This window comes from Enhydra lutris, unplaced genomic scaffold (genome assembly GCF_002288905.1).
Source record: "Enhydra lutris kenyoni isolate GAN:26980312 unplaced genomic scaffold, ASM228890v2 scaffoldscaffold68, whole genome shotgun sequence".
In the NCBI taxonomy this organism is placed as follows: Eukaryota; Metazoa; Chordata; class Mammalia; order Carnivora; family Mustelidae; genus Enhydra; species Enhydra lutris.
In genome coordinates, this window is record NW_019154152.1 from 4,798,135 (window position 1) to 4,818,104 (window position 19,970).

Here is a 19,970-nt window from a genome sequence, read left to right on the forward strand (position 1 = left end):
CTGAGGGTTGCTGGAGTAGAGAGGGGTAGGAAGGATAGGGTGGCTGGGTGATAGACACTGGGGAGAGTATGTGTTATGGTGAACACTGTGAATTGTGTAAGACTGATGAATCAGACCCGAACCCCTGAAACAAATAATACATTATACATAATAAAAAGTAAAGAAAGAAAATAAAGAAAAAAGAGCTTAAAAATACTAATCTTGATATGAAATTAACATGGTATCTTACACAGAGTAGACACACAAACGGTTATTGTATGAACGAATGAATGAACAAATTAAGGCAAAAACTCTACTCCTAGCCAATAAAATCAGTGGACGTCAAATTTCAGAGTCAAAACAAAAAGGAAAGATCTAAACAGAAATTTTTTCTTAATATTTTCCATTCCAGGAAGACTGGCAAGATAAACAGAACTAAATCAATCCCAAAGTCTCTCAGTTAAGCAGACAAGGGACAGACAAAATACAATTGCATAGCTGCATTATCAACATCTTGTGGATGAACATATGTACTGGGATTTAATATTTCTTGCCAAGCCTTTCAGTCAAGAATCCCCTTTTTCTATAAGCAGTTGCAAGGACAATCTTGAAGGGAGTGCAACAAAAGTAATAGAAACATCTCATTTATGTCATCAACCAAATGAGAAAAAATGAACAAAATTGGCTCAAAGTTTTAAAAATCTTGGTACTAGATTCAGCTACTACTTACAACTGGGAGTCTGGGCAAGCCACCAAACATCTTATAAGCTTAATCCACCTCACCTATAAAATTAAAGAGTTATCAGGGTACCTGGGTGGTTCAGTCAGTGAAGCATCTGCCTTCAGCTCAGGCTCAGGTCATGATCCCAGGGTCCTGGAACTGAGCCCCAGTTTGGGCTTCCTGTTCAGCAGGGAGTCTACTTCTCCCCTTCCCTCTGCCTGCCAATCCTCCTGCTTGTACGCACTCTCTCTCTCTCTCTCTCTCAAATAAATAAATAAAATCTTTTTTTAAAAAAGTTAAAGAGGGGGGCGCCTGGGTGGCTCAGTCATTGGGCGTCTGCCTTTGGCTTGGATCATGGTCCCAGAGTCCTGGGATCAAGCCCCGCATCAGGCTCCTTGCTCCACGGGAAGCCTGCTTCTCCTTCTCCCACTCCCCAGCTTGTATTCTTGTGTTCCCTCTTTCACTGTGTCTCTTTTTGTCAAATAAATCTTTAAAAATCTTTAAAATGTAATAATAAAATACATAAATTAAAAAGTTAAGAGAGTTATCTGGGGAGAAAAAATTATTCTTAAGAGATCTTTAAAATAAAAATGGTATTTGAAAAAAAATTTTAACATCAGTAAAGTTTTCAATGTGTGTAAATTAATAAATATGACAATTATAAAGCAGGGATGTTAATAGGACTTAAATGGTCATAAGTTTTCCACATTTCTCCTAAAGTGGTAAAATATTAATTCTAAGTAGACTGAAAAGTTAGGTATATATTATAATCTACAGAGCTGCCATTAAGGAAACTATACCAAAAAATAAAGTAAAAAAACTCAGTATCAAACTGGGTGGCTGGGTGGCTCAGTCGGTTAAGCATCTTCCTTCAGCTCAGGTCATGGTGCCAGGGTCCTGGGATCAAGCCCCATTTTGGGCTCCCTGCTCAGCGGGGAGCCTGCTTCTCCCTCTCCCTCTGTCTGCAGCATCCCCTGCTTGTGCTCACTCTCTCTGCGTCAAATAAACAAATAAAATCTTAAAAAAAAAAAAAACTCAGTATTAAAATGTAATACTGAAGTATATTCAAGTAATCTAAAAGAAGGAAGGAAAGGAGAAACAGTGGAACAAATATTGGAAAACAGAAACCAAACAGTAAAATTAGTGGCCTTAAATCTAACCATATCAATAATTACATTAAATGTAAATGATCTAAACACAACAATTATAAGACAGAGATTGTCAGAATGGATTAAAGAACAAGACCCAACTACATGATCTCTAGAAGAAATCCACTTTAAATATAGTGGTATGAATAAATTAAAAGTAAAAACAGTAAGGGCCCCTGGGTGGTTCAGTCCCTTAAGTGTCTGCCTTTGGCTCAGGTCATGCATGATTCCAGGGTCCTAGGACTGAGTCCAGCATGGGGCTCCCTGCTCAATGGGAAGCCTGCTTCTCCCTCTGCCTGCTGCTCCCCCCCGCTTGTGTGCACTCTCTCCCACTCTCTCACTCTTAAATAAATAAATAAAATCTTTTAAAAAAAGGTAAAAAGTAGGGGCGCCTGGGTGGCTGAAAGGGTTAAGCCTCTGCCTTCAGCTCAGGTCATGATCAGGGTCCTGGGATCGAGCCCCACATCGGGCTCTCTGTTCGGCAGGGAGCCTGCTTCTCCCTCTCTCTGCCTGCTTCTCTGCCTACTTGTGATCTCCCGTCTGTTGAATAAATAAATAAAATCTTAAAAAAAAAAAAAAAAAAAGGTAAAAAGTAAAACACAGCTCTATTCGTAATCATCAAAAAGGGGAAATAACACAAATGTTCAAAGATTAATTGATTAACTTGGGTATATCCATACAACGGATTAGTTAATAAAAATAAGTATTCAGTGCAACCACTATGGAAAACAGCTTGGAGGTTCCTCAAAATGTTGAAAATAGAACTACCCTACGACCCAGCAATTGCACTACTGGGTATTTACCCTAAAGATAAAAATGTAGTGATCTGAAGGGGCACGTGCACCCGAATGTTTATAGCAGCAATGTCTACAATAGCCAAACTATGGAAAGAACCTAGATGTCCATCAAAAGATGAATGGATAAAGAAGATGTGGTATATATACACAATGGAATACTATGCAGCCATCAAAAGAAATGAACTCTTGCCATTTGTGACGACGTGGATGGAACTAGAGGGTATCATGCTTAGCGAAATAAGTCAATCAGAGAAAGACAACTATCATATGATCTCCCTGATATGAGGAAGTGGAGATGCAACATGGGGGGTTAAGGGGGTAGGAGAAGAATGAAGAATGAATGAAACAAGATGGGATTGGGAGGGAGACAAACCATAAGTGACTCTTAACCTCACAAAACAAACTGAGGGTTGCTGGGGTTATGGACATTGGGGAGGGTATGTGCTATGGTGAGTGCTGTGAAGTGTGTAAACCTGGCGATTCACAGACCTGTACCCCTGGGGATAAACATACATTATATGTTTATAAAAAATTAAATAAAATAAAAAATAAGTATTCATACTGGGGTGCCTGGGTGGCTCAGTTGGTTAAGCATCTGCCTTTGGCTCAGGTCATGATCCCAGGGTCCTGGGATAGAGTTCCACATCAGGTTCCTTGCTCAGCAGGGAACCTGCTTCTGCGCCTGCCTGCTGCTCTCCCTGCTTGTACTTGCACTCTCTCTCTCTCTCTGATAAATAAGTAAATAAAATATTTTTAAAAAAATAAGTATTAATACATACCCACAATAACATGGATGAATGTCTAGGCATTACCCTGAATAAAAGAAGCCAGCGTCAAAAGGCTACATATCAAATGGCTTCATTTGCATGACACTGTGGAAAAGACAAAACTATAGCAATTAAGAATAGAACGCACTATTGGCTGACCACAGCTGAAGGTGCAACAGCAATATGAAACTTTCTGGCATGATAGAACTGATGGAAACCTGATTTAAATTCCATAGAGATTTGTACATGTGTTTAAACTCATAGAACCGTACATCAAAAAGTCAATTTTACTGGAGTTTAAAAGTAAAATAAAGATTAAGAGAATGATCTCTGTGAACCCTTCCAGACTATGATTTTATGAATGAGAAGAAGAAAGGAGTGTTAAAGGAAGTTCATGGGAGGAGAGTGAATGCTAAATCCTACTAACATAAAAGCTACCACTCATAAAACCCTCCTGATCACTGCACAAAATAAACAAAGCAAATCCAATCTTCAGAAACTCATTCCCAGAAGAGGCTAAGAAAACCAGACATTCAAATCCAAAATGTGGATATTAGAAAATGCCTGTGAATGGCTCTTCTTGTCTGTTTCTATATTTTATACTTTCAAGAAGCTGCCAATTTCTCCTGGCTAAGTGCCACTTTCCCTGCTTGGGGTTTCTCAATTTACAAGCATTCCTTTATTTATACCCTATACTCTCAATGATGGGGTCTTTGGCAGTCACAATAAAGACTCTGCCAGAAAGATCAGAGCTCCTCACCGAAACTCCTCACCGTCCTGAGGGACGCAGCACACGAGTGACCGACCTAAAGGCCCCTAGGCGGTGAGGTGTTTCTAACAAGTGCCCCATCACCAAAGCCCCCAAAGGAGGAAGCCGCTGGAGACCAGGCGCCGGGCACTTCTCCCTCCTCTGAACAGCCAGACTGCCTCGGGTGCAGCTGGCCGTTTTGAGGGCTGCCCGGGTGTGGAGCGTGCGCTCTGAAGAAGGTTCTGCCCAGCGACCTTGGGTAAGTCCCTTCCTCTTCCAGAGTACAGCGGTAACCTGGGTCTTCTAATTTGGAGCTTCCCATCGCCCTCTCCGAGTCTGAGACTTTCTGGGCGTCCCCCCAACCGACCCCCACCGTACCTTGCCGAAAGGAGTTCGCCTGGCCCCTCAGACCCCATCCCCGCCTAACCCTCCCGCCACCGCTCACGGGAAGCCCTGAGGGGACTAACTACCCGCCCGAGGGCACCGCCCGAAGGCAAGAGGGAGGCAGAACGCCAAACCCCGGTCTCTGGCCCCTCTGCGCGGAGCAGGCCGCCCGGCCGCATTCCTGCTCACCCCTCCCTGGGGTCACCGCCCTCCCGGGCCGGCTTCCACCACCGGGGGGTGGTGGAGCGCGCGCCTGGGAGAGTCCGGGTTGGGGACTGGGACGTCGGGGGTTGGGGGGGCGCCCACCTTAAGCTGGGATTTAGAGACCTTGCCGCTGTGGTCCAGGTCGAGTGCGGTGAAGGCGTGCCAGATGGCCTTGAGCAGCTCGTCCTTCAAGCCCCCCATGGCCGCGGCGTGGCTATCCTAACTGCCAGCCTGCCTCGCCGACCCCAAGGCGAGTCTGACGCCCCTCCGTCACCGCCGCCACAGCCGCCCGCCTTTCAGTCACCTGACCGTGGCAGGCCCCGCCCCTATAAGCCCCGCCCCCTCGGCTCCTGCTCCGAGCCGGGCGCCCTGGGGTGGGAGTGCAGGGTGGACTCGGCAGTGCACCGGTCTTTCCACCCGTGCGGGTCTTCCCTCCCGACTTGGAAGCTGAGCACAGCCCCGCAGGGCCTCGTGTACCCAAACCTACTCGAGCTACCTTTGGGGCTTGCGACCCCCATTCCTAGGAAAAATGAGAATCGGGGTGAAGCCACCTCCAGCCCGCGCACCGCAGTGGGGAAAAAAAGAGCCCCGCAACTGTCCCGCGGACGCGCCACTGTCTTCGGGAGAACTAAGAAGAGCCGGAAAAGTCCCTGAGCAGGGGGTCCAATGCTAGCGCAGCTCCTAGCCGGAGAGGATGTTGGGGGGAGGGGGAGTCAGGGAAGGGCTTCTGAGAGAAGGTTTATATTAACTTCTCAAACGTTCCTTGATGCCCACTATGTCGTGGGCCGTGGGGGCACAGAGACGAGGTTTAAGGTTGGTTGAGAAGCCACAGAGTCAGGCAACCCTTTCTTCCTAAACCTCAGCTTTTGAGGGTCAGTTCACAATTTAGGAAGGGTTTGACCCCGGTTATTGTGCTCTTCCTGGTATTTCTGTGCTTGCACAATAGGAGTTATGAGAGAATTACAGCAAATCACTCCACCTATTTTACTAGTCAGAATGGGCGGACCATTTAAAGGAACACAGCCAAGCCTATAACAGCAACCTCTTCATCATAGATGTGTAATTAGTATCTGTTAACGACGGTCATCTCAGCTCTCTGGGCTTCAGATTCTCCACATACAAATGAGCATGTTGCACCAGCTGTTCTGGAGGGGTTCTTCTCGTGTTCACATCCTGGAATAATAAGGATTGCTGGCTGACTCCAATCTGATGAAGTCACCAGGCACAGTTAGTGCCTTGCCTCTCCAGTCCAAGACTAAATCTGGGCAATATGGACAGAAGAACAAATACCAAGAGTTTTCAAAAGAAGGTCATTCTCAGATCAAGTTTAGTTTTTGTTTTCCTCTTTTATGTTCCTAAATACACACATATGTACCTTATAAAAAAGGAAAAAAGCATCATAAGGAAAGGGGATTGGGAAAAAGCAGAAAAGGAAGGAACTGCTCAATGAGTTGGAGATCAAAGGGAACTTGGTGGGCCAGAGGAAAGGATCACCTAGGTGAAGGGAGGGGGCATAAGCAGAGGGACTGCTGGTCCCTCACTCTGACCTTGAGGCCCTACCTCACTCTATCACCATCTGCCAGGACTTATGTTGACATGCCCGTATCACTTCTATCATTTATTTTCCCAGCTCCAGTCTAAATCTGCCAGTCAGGAAAAACACATGATTCAACCTTTAATTTCTGAAGGCCAACTCAGCTTTCCCTAGGCAGTGACAAAAAAGAAACTCCTTATTCTTAGGGTTCAGCTTAACCAGTAGGTGGTTCTCTCAGTATCTGTTAGCACCAAACAAGTATTTCAAAGCTTTTTACATATATATAATCACATGACTAGGATATTCTGAACTTCCAAATTCCCATTGCTCCCACAATCCCAATTCTCATAATCCAAACAAGTTTTAAAGCAGATAGATGTCATGAAAAGAGCTGTACTTTGAAACCTAACAGATTATATTAGTTCTCTAGTACTGTGTAACCAATTAAACCAAATTTAGCTTAAAACAATAATAAACAAGCACTGGGTGTGGTGCAAAAACAATGAATACTGTTATGCTGAAAATAAATAAATAAATAAATAACAATAATAAACATTATCTCAAAAAAGAAAAAAAATCTCATATTTTCCAGTGGGAGGAATGGGACACATAACTTGTCTCTTTAATTCACAGGTCTTCAGATGAAATAGAGCTCCAGTCAAGGAGCCTCATACACCTGGACGTGACTGAGGCAATCCTGGACTTTCAAGCAATTCCATGAAAGGTACATGAATTGTAGTGGCTGGGATGAGGTAAGGACTATGGTGGATGGTCTCCACGATAGCAGCAATTAACTCTGTTCCTCTCTGTGGATCCATACTGATCTAAAGATCAAGAAGTAAGGGCACCTGGGTGGCTCAGTGGGTTAAAGCCTCTGCCTTCAGCTCAGGTCATGATTGGGATCGAGCCCCACATCGGGCTCCCTGCTCAGCGGAGAGCCTGCTTCTCCCTCTCCTTCTGCCTGCTGCTCTGCCTACTTGTTCTCTGTGTGTGTGTGTGTGTGTGTGTGTGTGTCAAATGAATAAATAAAATCTTAAATAAATAAATATCAAGAGGTAAATCTAATTCCCCTCCCCTCGGATATGAGCTGGACTGAGTGGCTTATTTGACCAACAGAATGTGGCAGAAGTAACAGCTTGGGACTTCTTTTTTTTTTTTAATTTTTTATTTCTTTTCAGCGTAACAGTATTCATTGTTTTTGCACCACACCCAGTGCTCCATGCAATCCATGCCCTCCCTAATACCCACCACCTGGTTCCCCCAACCTCCCACCCCCCACCCCTTCAAAACCCTCAGATTGTTTTTCAGAGTCCATAGTCTCTCGTGGTTCACCTCCCCTTCCAATTTCCCTCAACTCCTTTCTCCTCTCCATCTCCCCTTGTCCTCCATGTTATTTGTTATGCTCCACAAATAAGTGAAAACATATGCTAATTGACTCTCTCTGCTTGACTTATTTCACTCAGCATAATCAAAAATATGAAACGCTTCATGAATTTGCGTGTCATCCTTGCGCAGGGGCCATGCTAATCTTCTCTGTATCATTCCAATTTTAGTATATGTGCTGCTGAAGCGAACACCAGCTTGGGACTTCTGAATCAGATGACAAAACGCCTTTCAGCTTTCACCTGGATTTCTTGGAATTCTTACTTTGGAATGTTCCTTCTTGGAACCTCGCCACCATGCTGTGAGAAGCTAAGGTCACATGGAAAAGCCACATGAAGAGAGAAAACAATACTGACCATATCCTAGCTGTTTTAAACATACCAGCCTGGACATAAATGAAGGAACCATCTTGGACCGTCTAGCCCCAGCAGACACTGTATAGAAAAGAACCCAAATCCCAGACATATGACCCCAGTCAAGCTGTCCCTACCATCTCCAGCCATTTTTGAGCCATCACCGCTGAGGCCCCCAGACGCTGGGAAGCAAAGACAAACCATCCCTTTTGTGCCCCGCCCAAACTTCTGACCCCCTGAATGAGTATAATGAAATGGTAGTTGTTTCATGCCACTAAGTTTTGAGTGGTTTGTTATGTAGGATTAGATAACTGAACAACAGTGAAAAGATAATGTTCCCAAGATAATGTTTCCTTCCCCTGCCTACCAAAGAAGATTCTGGTCTGGCCTACTCATTCTTCCCTTCCCCTGACTTCCAGGAGAGTTCTACCTTCCCAGTCTACTTCTTAAGCTGTTCTTTGTCATGAAGAATTAAGAAGAAAAGAAGAAGGAAAGAAGACCACAATGCAGAAATTTGGGGTGTGGGGGGAAGAGATGAAGTTGTTGAGAAGAAAAGAAAAGCAGCTCTAGCATGTGAAGGCAATGGGTAGGAAAGGGGGGATTCTAACAAGTCTCATGGAAGACTCCATGAGCTTCACAGCCTTTGAAAGTTATAGATAAAGGATTTGAAATCTTTTCAAATAGTTTTGGCTAGATAGACTTTGTTCTTTCATTCAGGACCAGCTTAATTATGGCTAATACTTACGGCTTATAAGTGTTACAAAGGGCACTCCCTCCCCTTGGACCCCATTCCAGACCACCCTGTGTTTTTCTGCTAAGTGCTACAGAGGAAAAGTATGGGTTGATACGAGTGTGTACAGGTGAACATGTTACGCTCTCCGGAACAGGGAAAGCTGCAAATGAGGAGGGACAGTGAGGCTGAATCCTGAAGGATGAGTTGTAGCTAACTGGGCCAACGTGAGAGAAGAAACTTCCAGACAAATAAGAGCCTACACAGAGTATGGTTTAATCAAGAAACCCAAGTGAAGGCCAGAGTAGAGTGTGGAGAACAACAGAGAGAGCAGAGATGGGAGAGGAAATTGGAGAGGTTGGCATCTGAGGCCAAATAAGCCAGGAGCGCCAGGCCTGTCAGTTAGGTCTGTAGAGCTCTTATCTTCCCCAGGGGTCTGAAATACCACGTAATCAGTGGCACTATCTGGCAACAAGGAGCAGAAATGCCGAACAGCTCAGCCTGAAGTTGCAGATGTGGGAGTGGTGTCCAGCCCCTGGCCGCTCGGCTGCTGATAGCATCTCCATTACAGCCATACCACAGCTTTCCTGGGGACAAGGAGGCTTCTGGTTCCATGGGAAATTTCACAAATCGGGTAATGGGAGTCAGGCCGGCTCCACATCCTCAAAGCCAGGTGAAATCACAGTCCCCTCCACTGGGAAAAACAATAGCCCTCTCTGCCTCAAAGGGGTGGGTTATTGTGAGGAACAAATAAGATACCATCTGTGAAAGCACCCATAATCACTAAAGCCTATCTAAATGGTAGGGGCAATAGTGACGAACAAGAAGAAGGAAAATAATAATAGAGTTCTGATGCCAACAAGGAAAAAAACTTCTGAGGCTTTAGGGTTGGGTGGTTTGCTCAAGGTGCAAAAGGAGCAAAATTTGAGCTTTTAATGATGAGAACCATGTGACAGGACTAATTCTTAAAGCCTTCTCAGACAACAGTAGCTGGAGTTTAGGCTAACCCAGTGTTCTATGGAATATCCTGACTTAATGATCTTCTGTTGAGACCAAAGTCAGATCTACAGACCCACTGAATGCATGAAAGTCAATGTCAACATTACCCACTGAGGATAGGGATAAAGGTAGGCTTCACAAAAGTGGAGATTGAGTCTTGAAAATTAATAAAAGGTTACAGACAGCTGGAGAGTAGAAGGAAGGACATTTCAGAAAGAGGTAGGTGAATGTGCAGAAGTATGAAAGCCAAAAAATAAAAATAAAAAATAACTTGAGGGAGATAAAGGAGAAGGAAGAATGTAGAATGGTATTTTGGCTAAGGGCTCCTGGGTGGCTTAGCTGGTTAAGCATCTGCCTTGAGCTCAGGTCATGATCCCAGAGTCCCTGGATCAAGCCAAGTAAGGGTCCCTGCTCAGCAGGGAGTCTGCTTCCCCCTCTCCCTCTACTCCTCTTTCTCCTCCCCCTGTTTGTTCTCTCTCTTTCTCTCTCTCAAATAAATAAATAAGATCTTTTAAAAAATGGTATTTTGGCTACATGATGTTGTGATTTATAATAAGAAACATATATTGTTGACCCTTGAACAGTGTGGAGATGAGGGGCACCAACCACCTCACAGCTGAAAATCCGTGTATAATTTTTGACTTCTTCAAAACTTAACTGTTGATAGCCCACTGTTGACTGGAAGCCTTACTGATAACATAAACAGTCAATATATATTTTGTATATGTATTATGTACTGAATTCTTGCAATAAAGTAAGCTAAAAAAAAAAGAAAATGTTATTAAGAAAATCACAACGAAGAGAAAATACATTTATTGTACCCACTGCTTCGAAAAAATCCACATGTAAGTGGACCCAGTCCAAACCTGTGTTGTTCAAGGGTCAACTGTATTTGGCCTTCTTCCAATCCCTGGCACAGAATTCCTAAAGCCCATGAATTTCCTAGGTGATGAGAATGACTAAATTGTCTTTTTTATGTTCATGAGCTTTCGGAAATCACCTGAGGATGAGGGCTGGTTGCCAGTGTAGCCAACCATATCATTAGAAGGTTGGAACTTCCAGTTCCACTCTGACCACCAAGGGAGGGCAGAGGGGTTGGAGGTTTAATCAATCACCAATGGCCAGTGATTTAATCATTCATGTCTATGTGATGAAGCCTCCCTAAAAGCCCAAAAAGACAAGGTTTGAAGAGTTTCTGGGTTGGTGAGCCAGCCCACCCCCATGTGCAAGGCCCCACACTCTGCAGAAATCAGCTTCCATGTGCAAGACCTCACCCTATGTATCTCTTCATATGGCTGTTCATTCCCATTCTTTAAAATCTTTTGTAATATGTCAGTAATCTTGTAAGTGAACTGGTTTCCTGAGTTCTGTGAGGCACTCTAACAAACCAATTGGACGCAGGGAAGAGGGGTGTAGGAACCTCTGATTTCTAGCTAGTCTATCAGAAGCCCTGGTAATAACCCATCCTTGGACTGGTGGCTAACATCTGCCCTGTGGGACTGAGCCCTTAAACTGTGGCATCTGATGCTATCTCCAGGTAGATCATGTCGGAATTGACACCAGCTGGTGTGGGAGAATTGCTTGGTGTGGGAAAAACCCACACATCATAGTTGGTTTCAGAATTATAGGTTAAGACAACTTGGTCTTTGCAGTCAGAAAGATGACCCAAGAAAGAGTTTTGTGGGGTGTGTGTGTGTGTGTGTGTGTGTGTGTGTGTGTGTGTTTAAGGTGAAACTGAATGCAAAAGCCAGACAGGGCCTCCAAATGAGTAGTAAAAATCTACTAGATTTCACTTCTGGAAAAAGGACTACACAGAGAGGAGGGGAATTGGGTAGAAAAGCAGTGGTGCAGAAATCAGGGAGAGCAGCCAAACCAAAGCTCCAAACCCAAGGGTGGGAGGCAAAGCCTGAAGAAGTGCTTGATTTGTACATGGTTCCTGTGGTCAAAGGCAAGAGGTTGACCTGAGGGCTTACGGGTTAATGTCTAGCCCAGATGGGACATACAAGTAGATGAGTGGAGGAGACCAGCTAGAGAAAGCAGAAGATGAAACAAGGGTCTAGAGTCCAGGAACACCAAAATTTAAGGGATGGTTTGAAGAGGAGTCCTTGAAAAGGACTAAAAAAATGTAGCCAGAGAGGTCATGCCCCTCATTCTTGAATTAATTCTTGATTCTTCCCCCTCCACCCTCTCCATCAAAACTCCTCTTCTGAGTGTGAGAAAGCAATCTGAGTCAAAGTGATCCACGTTTAGGTTTGAATGACCAATTCTTCTCTACCTTTATCCTTGAGCATAAATCTCCAACAGTAAATTAATCTCCAGTGGATAAACGTTCAGCCTACTTGGGAGTGGTAAAGAAAACTTCAGTTGTGGCCACCCTGGCTATTTACTTCAGCTTGGGGAAGAGAAGCAGAGGAGAGAGTTGAAAGCAGCTATGAATTCCCTCTGAAGTCCTAATTTAGTGACACTCACGTGGTTCCCTCCTTCCCACCTCCCATTTTTATTTTTAATTTAATTTAATTTTAAGTAGCCTCCACACTGAGCATGGAGCCCAATGCAGGGCTTGAACTCATGACCCTGAGATCAAGACCTGAACTGAGATTAAGAGTCAGACACTTAACCAACTGAGCCACCCAGGACCCCTACTCTCCATTTTTAATGGGGGGCATTCATGGTTTGAATCTGCTGGGAACGTCTAACTGATGGCCATGCATACCTAGAAACTCTGGGAACTAGGACAAGCCAAACAGTAGTGTCCTGGGTGTAGTTCAGTTTCAGGCTGAATATCCTTCTTTGTTCTTTCCCTTTATTGACTCTCAGGAGGACAGAACAATTTAGGTCCTCAGACTCCATAGAGGAAACTGATGGAGAGAGTAGTAGAGAAGAGGACATCTCTTTCCATCCATTCTCTTTCTGGGAGAGGCATCAAACATCTTTTCTTCTGGTATAACCATTATGAAAAACAGTTTGGAGTTTCCTCAAAAAATTAAAAATAAAATAACCTTATAATCAGCTTCAGGTCATGATCTCAAGACCTTAGGGTCATGGAACTGATTTCCAAATGGTGCTCCATGGTGGGCTCCACACTCAGTCCGGAGTCTGCCCAGGGATTCTCTCCCACTACCTCTGCCCCTCCCCCCACTCACACGTGCACTCTCTTGCACACACTCGAACCCTCTCTCTCTCTCACATAAATAATTATTTTTTTTTTAAGATTTTATTTATTATTTGACAGACAGCACAAATAGAGAGAAGCAGGCAGAGAGAGAGAGGAAGAAGAGGGCTCCCCGCCAAGCAGAGAGCCCGATGCGGGGCTCGATCCCAGGACTCTGGGATCATGACCTGAGCCAAAAGCAAAGGCTTTAACCCACTGAGCCACCCAGGCGCCCCACACATAAATAATTCTTTAAAAGAAAGAAAACTTTCCATTTTTATCCAACTGGAAATTCCTTTTGTTCTAACAAAAATATACTTCCTTAACATACCATATACTTCCTTTTTTAACCTCTCACCAAATCTATAATTATAACGACTTCTCTTTTATAATCTTTATTTGAATCACCTATCACCATTCAGAAGTCTCTTGATTGATGCAAATTTGTTTGCATTCTTTTTTGGTCCAAAATAAATTTAGTACTCAACTGTAAGAAAGATTTTCCAGTTAACTCTTATTGTCTATACCATGGTTATTTATAGATGACCTGTGTTCTGCTTCAATTCAAATCCTTTTTTCGTAAGAATCTTGGTATAAATATAAAATAAATGAATAGAATAGTTTAGTGTTGTAATCAAGTGAAACCTGATAACAAAGCAACTCATATATATTTCATGATTTGTTATTGTAATAAGATAATTCAGCATGATGGAAAAGTTTATATATATATATTTTTAAAGTTTTTTTTTATTTATTTGACAGAGAGAGAGAGAGAGCACACAAGCAGAGGGAGAAGCAGGCTCCCCACTGAGCTGGAAGCCAATGTGGGACTGGATCCCACGATCCTGGAATCATGACCTGAGCCAAAGGCAGACCTTTACCCAACTGAGCTACCCAGCCACCACTGGAAAAGTTTATATAAATGATGATAATTACATAGAAGGATGGTATGTCAAGGGTTAGATGGTAGGAGAGAAGGAAGGAAGGAAGGCAGGCAGGCAGGCAGGCAGGCATGGAGAAAGAGAAGAAGGGAGTGAGTGACTAATATATATGGCATGTTTGTATTTCTCTTTATTTCCAGTTATTCCAAATAACTGGGTCAACACATAACAAAAGACAATACAACCAATCATACAATACCAAGTAAAACTTTCAAAATACATAATTTCAGGGGCACCTGGGTGGCTCAGTCATTAAGCATCTGCTTTCGGCTCAGGTCATGATCCCAGAGTCCTGTGATCAAGCCCAGCAAGGGGCTACCTGCTCAGTGGGGAGCTTGCTTCTCCCTCTCCCACTCCCCCTGCTTGTGTTCCCTCTCTCACTGTGTTTCTGTCATATAAATAAATAAAATATTTAAAAAAAAAAAACAAACAATAACACATAATTTCAGGAACCCCCCCATGAAAGGTGTAGGCCTGACAAATAACACTGATGGAGCAAGTAAAGTTTAATAACTTTTTTTAAAGATTTTATTTATTTATTTGACAGAGATCACAAATAGGCAGAGAGGCAGGCTGGGGGGAATGAGGGGGAAGCAGGCTCCCCACTGAGCAGGGAGCCCGGTGCAGGGCTCGATCCCAGGACCCCGGGATCATGACCTGAGCAGAAGGCAGAGGCTTTAACCCACCAAGCCACCCAGGTGCCCCAAGTTTAATGATTTAAAGGAGTCAAGTTTCTATATAGTGTATGATTCCATTTGTATGAAATGTCCAGAGTAAACAAAGCCATACAGACAAAAAGTAGTTCGGTGGTTGTTCAGGGCTTGGAGGAGGGAAGAAATGGAGGGTGAATGCTAACCAGTTTCTTATTGGAGCAATGGAAATATTCTTTTTCCTTTCTTTCTTCCTCCCTTTCTTTTCTTTTCTTTTCTCTTTCTCTCTTTCTCTCCTTTCTTTCTTTCTTTCTTTCCTTCTTTCTCTTTCTATCTTAAGTAGGCTCCATGCCCAATGTGGAGCTTGAACTTATGATCCTGAGATCACCAGTCACATGCTCTACTGACTGAGCCAACCAGGCACCCCTCCATGAAAATGTTCTAACAGTGATTGTGGTAATGGTGGCACAGCTCTGAAGATACTAAAAACCATTGAATTGTATACTTTAAATAGTCAATTGCATGATATGTGAATTTTATCTCAATAAAGCTGTTATGAAAGTAAGGGCAGCCTGATGTCTGACAGCTCAGGCTTAGAAGTTCCCACCACCCCCCTGCTGCCAGCCAATTACAAATAATTACAAATAACAAATCAATTACAAATAACTCCAACCTACACAAACAACCAAACATAAGTAACCTACAACCTTGGCCAGTATGAAATGGTATTATTTTAATTGGGGATCTACTAAAATTACTGTAAGCCTAGAAGAGTATTAAAATAAATATTACTTATAGAGATAAATAAAATCTGTGGCTTTAATATTTTAAAATTAGATTTAAGAGTAGTTCTAGCCTGTGATTATTTTATTTTCGTGTTTCTGCCTGCCATTTTGTATGTTAGGATGTTTGAAACGTTCAAAGAATTGATCGGTTTGTGCATCTAATTTGGATTGTTTAAGTGAATTTAACTAAGTGTATGCAGTAATCATTAAGGCGGATTGCCCTACACTCATTTACTCTGGGATAATTAGTAAAAAGCCAATTGGCAGTCCCATGGTCCTAGCCAGTGATTGGTCTAGGAATAGGCATGTGACACAACTCTGACCAATGAGATGTAAGCAAAAGTCCACTCATGGGGCTTCTGGGAAAGGTTTCCATGGTCTCCACCCCGCACAAGGAAATAAAAGTCCCATTTCCTGATCTGAAATGTTGTGTCTGCATAGGATAATGTCATTGCAGCTGCCCGCCATGAAGAGCCTGAGGGTGTTGCCAAAACACGGAAAAGGGCAGAACCAAGAGAATCCCAGCAAAGTGGAGCTAGAACCCAGAGGTTCTGCATCCACAGCCCACCCTACCGTGGGGCTTCACCTTATTATTTAAGGCTTCACCTTATTATAATAAAGCTATTTCCTTATTATTTAAGCCACTTTGAGTTAGGGTTTTCTGTTATTGTCACCCCCAAAGAAATAGAAGTTATAATCAGGATTTAAATGTAAAAATGTTTAAGAAATTTTTATTTTCTAAGTTTTACTAAGCGTGTAAGTTTGATAAATTGAGCATCAGTTGTCTTGATACTGGGAGTTGCAGAGAGAATTCCTCTGCACACACAGAAGCCCCTTGGACTTTGAAGAACCTAGAAGCAGCGCCAACAGACAATTTTCAAAGAGGGATTCATTCCCTTGATCCTCGTATGAAAACCTACTGGTAACTTGACACATGTCTTCAACTGTGGCATTAAATATAAACTCTGAGAAGACATATCTGCCTGAATCACAAATACTGACTTCTTCTGGTATCGTTTCTGGTGGAGGAAGAGAAGTTAGAGAACCCAAAGGAACAAAACACAAGTCGTCATGCTCTCCATCAGTGACCAAAGGAGACTTCACAGGCCAAGAGTTCCCAACTCAAATGCCTTTAGGGTTCAGGCAATTTCTGTGACTGAAATTGAGTGGAAGTGAGGCAGCAGGAAATGGGGGTCCTACCTAGAGGATCCCAGCCCCAGATGGTGTTACTATGAGGAAAAGCCACAGCTTCAGTGTTGCCAGACTGTCCCCTTTTAAGAAAAGCCAGAAACCTGGATCATATGAATTTTTAGATCAAGCCAACTGATTCAACTTCAAAAATAAAAACAAAACATTGTGTGGCCAAACAAAACACATCTATAGGCTACCCACAGGCTGCCAGCTTGCAACCTCACCCCACAGATTTGCAGCATGCCCATAGGGCAGATGTGTACAGCTGTGACATCTGTCCTGTGCTGCCAACTAGGGCCACCATTTCCCTCCCACAGGTGCTTCTTAGACACTTAAATTTGGGGCCACCAAGCCCAAAAGAGGTGATTCATACCAATAGCCCAGCCAGAAGGATTAGCTGCAAAATGCACCTGCAGAGTTGAGTGAATGATTTGTCACGTGGGGCTGCTTAAATGTTGTCCTCTGGGGATCCTGGGTGGCTCAGTCAGTTAAGCAGCTGCCTTGGGCTCGGGGTCATGATCCCATGGTCCTGGAATCAAGCCCCACATCGCTTCGGGCTCCCTGTTCAGCAAGGAACCTGCTTCTCCTTCTCCCTCTCCCTCTACCCCTCACCCTGCTCATGCTCTCTCGCTCTCTTTTGCTCTCTCTCTCTCTCTCTTTCACACTCTCTCTCAAATAAACAAAATCTTTAAAAAAAAATGTTGTCCTCTGCTTCAAAGCAGAGTGACACATAATTTGCATTTCCATCCTTGCCAGATCCAAGTTGCATAACGGTGATTAGCCACAAATGTGATCAGTCCTGCTGAACTCCTTTTTTGTGTTCCTAGGCTTTCTAAATTAGGATCAACCATTCACTCACAGATGAAAGAAACTAGACACACACACACACACACACACACACACACACACACACATGCACGCACACACACGGAGACTGATTCTGCTAGTCGCTGGAACCTCATCACACATCTCCAGACCTTCCCAGTTTTGCCCAGCACAGTCCGCAGTCTGCAGGGGTCACATGACAAATATTCCCTGGTTTCTCAAAGATTTAAGAGTAAACCCAAGGTCTGTGAATGCCTCTGACTCATAGAAAAATCTGCTCATTTTCATGGGTCTGTTTGTGTGTTATTTTAAAATACGTGTGCTATGACACATTGTAACAGGAGGAACTTAGGTTAGATATTAAGAACAGTTTCCTGACGAACAGATTGTGAAACATGAGAGCAGGTTACGAATGAGGAAGTAGAGGCTCCGTCTCTGCTGGACTTCTCTGCGAGGGTAAACGCCTGACTCTGCCGGTCAGATGCTATCACTGAAGTCAGCAGCACTGGTGTGAGATGTCTCTGCCAGCCTGCTCCTCACTTAGTACAAGCCGCCATTGATAACATGCTCGCTGTTGTAGGTCCTTACCAAGTCCTCCCAGAAACCCCTGTAAGACCAATAATCCCATTTTACAGATGAGGAAGCTGAACTTCATTTCAGAGAGATGAAAATAACTTGTTTCACCCTGGCAGGGTTAGGGTTAGAACCTACCTCTGTGGGACTTCCAAGCCTAGGCTCCTTCTATAAGACCATGTTGCCGCAGGTCCTTGCAGGGGAAGAGCAACCAAAGGGCAGGTTCCAGCAAGGAAAATATTCCCCAAAACAGTTGTGAGAGCGCTGCTGAGACCCAAAAAAGGAAAACCAGTGTCAGGAAGAGAGATAAGATGCCAACCAGGGAGGAGAAAGAGACACAAAGGGGAGGCAAGGTCAGAACCTGGAAGTCAAGGGATTTCCTTTTAGAATATGAGTCTACACAGACATGGACAGTCCAGGAAACAAAGATAGTGACCAGGGACTTCCTTTGATACAACACCCCCCTTGCGCTGCCAAGCCTGCCAAGCACCAGGCTGGATGCCGCTGACCCTCCCAGCTCAGATTTTCCTTTGGTGACTCCTGACTTGCTAACAGCGCCCTTGGACAAATCCCGTTCCCACTGTCCCACCCACCAGCAGTTGTCTTTGATGTACAGGAACTGGAACGCTTTCCAGCAATGGCCTTGCAATGTGGTCAGGGGTTTATGCTTGTGTTCAGAATACCTGTAAATGGTATAACCTCCCTTCTCTAAAATACTGGCCCTGTTGCTTCTGCCCTGCTAGGGCCCAGGCTCCTGGAATAGCATCATTGCTACTACGTAAGAGAGGGCAGGTTGGAAACCAATGGGTCCCTAGAGCCCCAGTATATGGTATGTTAAGCCACACTGACTTTCCTACTTAACCCTTGTGGCTGAAAAGAGTTAGTATCTGTATTGTGAAATCAGCCAAAGAGCAGCTCCAAGACAACTCCGGTTGCAGGGGGCAGGGGCGGGGGAGGGGGAGGACTCTCTATACATTATTTTAAGAGGTAATCTGGGTCCCTCTTCTGTTTTATTGAAGTATCATTGGGGCACCTGGATGGCTCAGTCATTAAGCATCTGCCTTCAGCTCAGGTCTTGATCCCGGGGTCCTGAGATTGAGCCCCACCTCAACTGGGCTCCCTGCTCATCAGGAAGCCTGCTTCTCTCTCTCCCACTGCTTGTGTTCCCTCTTTTGCTGTGTCTCTCTCTATCAAATAAATAAAATCTTAAAAAAAAAAAAAAGCACAGTTAACATACCGTGTTATCATAGATTCAGGTGTACAACCTAATGAGTTGACAATTCTATACATTACCCAATGCTCCCCACAAATGCAGTCACCAGCTGTCACCAAACAACGTTATTACCATCTTACTGGCCATATTTCCCTATGCTGTCCTTTTCATCTCCGTGACTTATTTATTTTATAACTTGAAGTTTGTGCTCTTAACAGCTTGGTTTCCCAAACTCCAGAGGGCTGTAGGGACTCCAGACTCTGTGCTCAAATAGGAAATCTAAAGAAATGAGCACAACCACAGAGACACAGAACAACAGACTCACTGGGTTGAGTTCCCAGCTGTTCGACTAGAACTGACACCCAGTTTCTTCCGTTAAGCTCAAAACTTCCTAGGAGCTTAGGCCTCGAGGATCAGAAGGCAGGCCCAACTTTGTCCCGCTGGTCAGAGTTTTTGGGGGGAAGATTTTTCACTCAGTCTGTGCTTTCCTGATGCACATTGCTCTACAATAAGGACGGAGAGAGAAAAAGTAAAGCAGAAACTTAAAAAAATAAGTCAGGGGCGCCTGGGTAGCTCAGTGGGTTAAAGCCTCTGCCTTCGGCTCAGGTCATGATCTCAGGGTCCTGGGATCGAGTCCCGCATTGGGCTCTCTGCTCAGCGGGGAGCCTGCTTCCTCCTCTCTCTGCCTGCCTCTCTGCCTACTTGTGATCTGTCTCTGTCAAAGAAATAAAATAAAATTTAAAAAAAAAAAAAAGTCAGGTCTTTTCTTTTTTCCTGACTGGTCGTAGCTTGGCCAGGTCAATAAATCAGTGCTAGGACACATCCGCCTGAAATTGTTTATCTCACCCCACCCTCCACTCAGTACAAAAAAAAGCCAGAGCTGACTTATCTATG

The 19,970-nt window shown here is 44.0% G+C and overlaps 1 protein-coding gene across 2 annotated transcripts in view; it reads right to left on the minus strand.

Moving 5' to 3' along the window:
- Positions 1–5,054, minus strand: part of LOC111159419 (switching B-cell complex subunit SWAP70) — a 66,557-nt gene extending 61,503 nt beyond the window's left edge. Inside the window, exon 1 of one of the 2 annotated variants that reach the window (XM_022521867.1) lies at positions 4,851–5,054. In XM_022521867.1, coding sequence (XP_022377575.1) covers positions 4,851–4,949 — 99 coding nt within the window. In that variant the 5' untranslated portion in view covers positions 4,950–5,054. The remainder of the gene's footprint in view (positions 1–4,850) is intronic. The other variant, XM_022521868.1, reaches the window with a different exon arrangement.
- Between the last annotated feature and the right edge of the window lie 14,916 nt (positions 5,055–19,970).